Source organism: Aethalodelphis obliquidens, unplaced genomic scaffold (genome assembly GCF_003676395.1).
Source record: "Aethalodelphis obliquidens isolate GAN/ISIS:26980383/991018 unplaced genomic scaffold, ASM367639v1 scaffold64, whole genome shotgun sequence".
In the NCBI taxonomy this organism is placed as follows: domain Eukaryota; kingdom Metazoa; phylum Chordata; class Mammalia; order Artiodactyla; family Delphinidae; genus Aethalodelphis; species Aethalodelphis obliquidens.
This window is the reverse complement of record NW_020838008.1, coordinates 6,493,864-6,499,863: the sequence shown is the minus strand read 5'-3', so window position 1 is coordinate 6,499,863 and position 6,000 is coordinate 6,493,864. Positions and strand designations below refer to the sequence as shown.

Genomic DNA, 6,000 nt, shown 5'->3' with positions numbered 1-6,000 from the left:
CTGCTATAAGTGTGTCTGGAAAAATCAAATTAGAGTAAGCTGAGTAAGCTTGACTAACAAGGAAGCCCCTTTCACCTCCCTGGAGCATGGCAGTGGGGTGCCCCCAGATCCTGATATTATTACCACTATTTCGGAAGCACAATGATAAATGTCTGCATTTATCAGTGTCATCAAACTTTTCCATTATCTGTCAAAGTTTCATTGCAAATACTTTCCTAAGGTCTGGGCATACCCTGTTGGTGTTTGTGATGTTTGCTACCTTTCTCTTTATCTACTTTTTTGCACATTGTGGTCTAAAGATGAACTATGAAAAAAAAGAGCCAACTTTGCAAAAATTGGAGGCCAAGAGACCAGGATTCTGATACTACCCACAACTAAGCAAGTTACTTAGCCTGTGTGGGACCTTGTTTCCTCATTGCAAATAGCTCTATATAACAATCCAGGGGTAGTGTGGTGGTTGTATATGGGGAAGAAACCCATAGAAAGCCTTTATTAAATATGTACTTGTGCCAGATACTATGTATATATTATCTCATGAATTAGGCATTATTGTCTTCCATTTTAAAGATGGGGAATCTGAGGTTCAGAGATGTGAATTAAATTGCCCTGGTCTTACAGAGAGTAAATTACAGCTATAACATGTAATCTAGGTTTGCCTGTCTCCAAAGCGTTCTCAAGGTATGAGTATATAAGTAACAATGGGAGTCTGTTCATTCATTTCTTTTTTTTTTTTTTTCTTTGCGGTACGTGGGCCTCTCACTGTTGTGGCCTCTGCCGTTGCGGAGCACAGGCTCCGGACGCGCAGACTCAGCAGCCATGGCTCACGGGCCCAGCTGCTCCGCGGCATGTGGGATCTTCCCGGACCAGGGCACGAATCCATGTCCCCTGCATTGGCAGGCAGACTCTCAACCACTGCGCCACCAGGGAAGCCCTGTTCACTCATTTCTCAATTCATTAAGTATCTATTCAAGACATACTATGACCTTCCAGGCACTGTGGTCAGATCTGGGAATTCAGTGGTGAATAAATTAGATATGTTTCCTGCCTCATGAAGATATCAGTCAGCTGAGGGAAAAGAGACATTAAAAAGATGAAGACACAAATATATGATTACCAATTGTGATTAGTACTGTGAAAAAAAAAGACAGAGTGTTGGGATGGAATAACAGGGAAGACCTGATTTGGATTGAATAGGTCAGGGAAGACCTTTCTGAAATTGAGACCCAGAAGATAACTAGGTATTAATCAGGCAAGAATGGGAAGAGCCTTTCAATATTTCTGGGTGGATGGAGCTGCTGAGGATAGAGAGCTGATCCAGCTGGTCCCCAACAAGGCTCTTCAGGGGATGAAGATGCCCTGATGATGACCACAGCCAGCTTTGTAGAGAAGGGTTGTGGCCATGTCCAAGTGTGTGGTATTTCCTTAATACATTATGTATTGGGGAAAGTCCTGTCCAGACATGGAAATGGCCTCTCCCTTCCCTTGGAAATCCTGGCATGCCATCCAGTTGTGCAACTTCCCAACCTGTTGCCAATCAGCTCTGCTGACCTATTGGCCTTGCACTTGGTAGTGAAGCTCATATTGTTATTCCTCAATAGGTTCTCCATGTTCTAAGATCCATAGGGCAGAAAGCTGGAGCAGAGCATGTCTGGACACTTTTGTCCACAAGTTATCTTCACTTTACACCTGGAATTTACATGCCAAAGATTCAGACCTCCCACATGAAAGTTGCTTAGCCTTTTGACTAGCTGTATAATCATAGGCTCAGGAAATCCAGCAGTACTTGTTATATGGCGTCAATATTCTGGATAACAGTGAAAAGGATTACATGGAATAATATTTCTGGATCCTGGAAGATGAAGTTAAGCTACATGGATCTTTGGGATAATGAAGAAATAAATTAAACTGAGCAATATTTCTGGATTACAGAGAGAAGAGTGAAATTGAGTCACTCAACCTGGATAATGGAGGGAGGAAGGACCTGACTCACAGTTCTGGGTAAGAGGAGATCATTCTGGATGATGCGGAAGGATGAAGCTGGACTGCTTTTGTGGATAACAGAGGCAGGCAGTGCAGGAAAGGACGCAAGGTAGCAACACATTCAGCCCACAAGGACCAGCAAAAAGGAGGGAGCGAGAGCAATGATGGCTTCCTTGTTTGCCCATCAAGCACAAACAGGGGAAGCTGTGCCTGGGAAGGCAGGTTCCCTGGGGTTGGTTTGTTTCCAAGGTCTTCCTTCTACAGCTGCTCCACACGGCCTGGGGCCGGTGGACCTCACAAAGTCCCAGATACAATGTGCTTAAGTAGATCACTTTGGTGACCCCCTCAGGCTTTCACAGTGACGGATATACAAAGCTAGCATCTTCTTTGAACTGCCCAGATGAAAGGTCCTAGGAATCAACCTGGAGATGCTGAGAGTCGGACAGTTTAGTCATTTAGGCTATGAGGTGTTACAATCAGAAGGGAAATTAGTCATATCCAGTCTAAATCCTTCACTTTACAGTTGAGGAAAACGTGGCCTAGAGATGGGAAGTGAATGGTCCAAAGCCTCACAGGCAGATCATGGCAGAACTAAACTAGAACCCAGAATCCCTGACTCCTATCCTAGTCTGGTTCTTTACGGCCAAACTTGAAGCCATCTCATAGGAATAGAGAATGGCATTCTGGAGGAAGCTTTTAGGACTGAAATCAGAGACAGAATGGAAAGACGAAAGGAAGTGAATACGTTAACACAATTAATGAAAGCCTTCTATGAATTAGACACAGTGCCAGATGTTTTTACGGATTTTTAAACCTCATTTAATCCTCTCAAAAATCCCCTTGATGGAGAGATTTTTGTCATTTTATAGCTGTTGAAACTGAGACTCACAGTTTCAGTAACTTTTCTCAGACCACACATGGCTGAGCCAGTATTTGAACCCAGGTGTGCATGAAAACGCAGCCTGAGTTTTTTTACCTCAGTTGCCTGGAAACATCAATTGGTTCTTGAGATCATCACTGATGTGATAAAACATGGGACAGAAATCAGGCAAGACTAGGAGCATCTGCGTTTTCCTGTGGTGAGTAGGAAAAAGGATCAGACAACTCTTTCCTCCGGCGTGAAGGCGAGGTGATGACTGAAGTATCGGCTCTCTATGCTAAAGTCAGAATTCGTATTTTGGTGAAATTGTCATCTGGATAAATTCAGGGTCTCTGATTTCATTGCAGGTATGGTTACCCCAGCGGTTATTTTCCTTTTGGCCTACGTACTCTCTCTGCTCTTATGAATAATATTTTTATCCCAATCTAATCACTTATAGTATTTGGTTTTTACACAGGTTATTTTTAAAATTTTGGATACAATTTTCTTCTGAAAGTAAGTTGGCCAGTAACCACGAAATCCCTCTTAGTATTACTAAAACCCTTCTCTGCCAATTCCTTAAGAAATTAGATCATCTTCAGATGAATTGTTAATAAAAAATTAACGCGATGGCCAGTAGCATGGATATCTTTGGGCTCTTGGCCAAAAGATAAGCCATCTGTGTGTAAGAAAACAGGCTAACAATTTTGGACTCTGGTCTCTGTGGCCACAGTGAGCATTGACCTCACTGTTAATTACCCAAATTAATTGTTTTTAGGGGTTGTGTTCTCTCATCACGAAAACTTCTCTTCCCAATTCAAACCATGTGGGTTAAAACAAGAAAACAAAAGCCAAAACTGCTCCCCACACCCAAAAACCCCTTCTGTCAGGGCTCCCAAGTAGACCCGGGAGAGCCGTTAGAGGGCTGAGAAGGGCCAGTCATCAGCGCATACCATACATAGGTGGAGGGCTTGTTATTCTCAGTTTCCCGCCTAGGAGAGGATACCCCTATTGTTTCTGAAAGTGCTGACCAGGACCCACACTTCCAACTAAAATTCCTCTATCCCTCCAACAGCAGCAAAAGCAGCAGCAGAAGCAACTGCAATAGATAAGTGTTTTGATGAATTGCAAGATGGATAGGGCTTACAGTGCCCCCAGCCTTGCTGATACCAAATGCCTTTAAGATACAGCTTTTCCCATCCTAATCTACAAAGGAAACAGGAAAAAGGAACTTAAAACTCCCTGTGCTCAGACAGAAATGAGACTGTTACAGCCCGCTTCTGTGCTGTTCCTTCTTGCCTCTGACTTGTAAACAAGACCTAGTAGGACATGCGAATGGAAAGTCACAAACCTCTGGGTGTTTGAAAGGATCCTTGGGACCTCATGCACATCTGTGGAAACTGGATGGAGAGATTTGGGGAAGCATGGATTCTTTAGCCGGCTTAGTTCTCTATGGAGTCAGCTTGCTCCTTTCTGGTAAGGTTTGGCTTTATTATCTTTAAAAACTATATTTTTAACAGAGTTAGTGATTCTGGGCTCTCTCACCAATGCTTAGTGCTGGTTAACAAGGGGCAGCTGTGGCACAGGGATTGTTTCTCCATGAGTCTCCGTTTAATATATGTAAGGATTGACATGGAAAGTCCTTGTAGCATGAACTGATTTTTCTAGAGTTTCTCTTCTGGATTATTGCCCGCTGTGTTACCACAGACTCTGTGAGGACTGATTAGGTCACTTTATTTGAAGAGACGCGCTTACCATAGTGCATTATTTTACTGTTCCTCATTCTAGATTGTTTCCTTACTCTATAGAAAAAGAAGAAACCTGGCTTTACCTGCTTCAAAGAAAATCTTCAGTCATTAAAAAAAATATCAAATTCATGCTGAGAATGATTCGGACTCACTTAAGGCATTGTACAGATTGACATTTTTAAATGAGAACAAAAATGCTTTTCTATAAAGATTTCGTATTTGTATCCTATTTCAATCAAAGCAGTCAAACGCTAGGCTTTTTGGTTTTTATCTTATAGTTGGGGTCAGGGAGATTAGGGCTATATAATTTTTGTTTTATTTAAAAAATATTTGGCACATAGTAATTTGTAAAGTCTTTATTGGCCCAATGAAATGAAACTTTAAGCAATTACCCAGATCACTGGGCACAGGAGAGTAACAAAACCTATTGTGGGTTTAAGGAATGGTTGGCTTGAATGTTTTTAGATTTAGGTTGTCTGTTGTTCAGATTCTCTAGATGGCGGCGTGGCTTATAGTTCACTCACCCTATGAGATACCTATGAAAGTGGTATCAAATCACAAAATACAAATAACAACTATAATGGCCATCAATCTCTCCCCTTCAGTTTGAAAGCATTTGAATGATTGTAATGAAAATAGAATTGATATAGGAAATGAATTTGGGAAAATTTACTGAACTTAATGGTGTGGGCTATATTATATTAGTAGAATTTGATCCAAGTATCCATAAGTATCTGCTAATTATTTTATATTTTTCATATGTTTGCAATATTATATTATTAAATATTCAAAAAATTAAGCAAATAAGATAACAGAATTGCATGTTTGTTTATAGCTCTTCAGTTTGTTTTCAGTGATCAATTATATTGAGGATTTAATAATATTTTAAGACTAAGAATGTGTAAACTGCTGAAAATGAAAGATTATCTGAGATAGTTTCAGTATGTAGAAATTTTTTATATTCATGTAGAAATAACGTTGATTTCTCCAAAAATATGCATCTTGAAGCCAAATAGTTATCATAATTCCATTTTCGGTTTGCTTTTCTTCTGTGTGACATTTATCAGTAACATGAAATCTGGAACTGCTTCTACATCAGGGATTATAGTCATGCAAAGCCCAGGGGTCCACAGCTGCTCTGAGATACTTTTTAGGTTAAATAATATACACACACACAGACACACACACTCTGTTCTAATTCATCTTTTTTCCCCATAGTGACCATGTTATGGCACTTTGCAATACAGGCTTAGAAAAGATGTCATAAAATCAAACAAAAAAGTTACGTGGCAAAATAGTTACTCTGTGTCTAAACCAAAAGCACAGCACTAACTTAAGCAGGGCGAAGCCCAAAGAGGGGTTTCGTGCTCTTGTTGAAAGGAAGGGTAACCCCGGCAAGGTTGGTTTCTGGAG

General features: G+C 40.8%; 1 protein-coding gene across 2 annotated transcripts in view; it reads left to right on the top strand.

Moving 5' to 3' along the window:
* The first annotated feature begins 3,813 nt into the window (after positions 1 to 3,813).
* The window catches only part of TEK (TEK receptor tyrosine kinase), a 111,166-nt gene continuing 108,979 nt past the window's right edge, over positions 3,814 to 6,000 (top strand). Inside the window, exon 1 of one of the 2 annotated variants that reach the window (XM_027088951.1) lies at positions 3,814 to 4,315. In XM_027088951.1, the coding sequence (XP_026944752.1) occupies positions 4,264 to 4,315 (52 nt within the window). In that variant the 5' untranslated portion in view covers positions 3,814 to 4,263. The remainder of the gene's footprint in view (positions 4,316 to 6,000) is intronic. The other variant, XM_027088952.1, reaches the window with a different exon arrangement.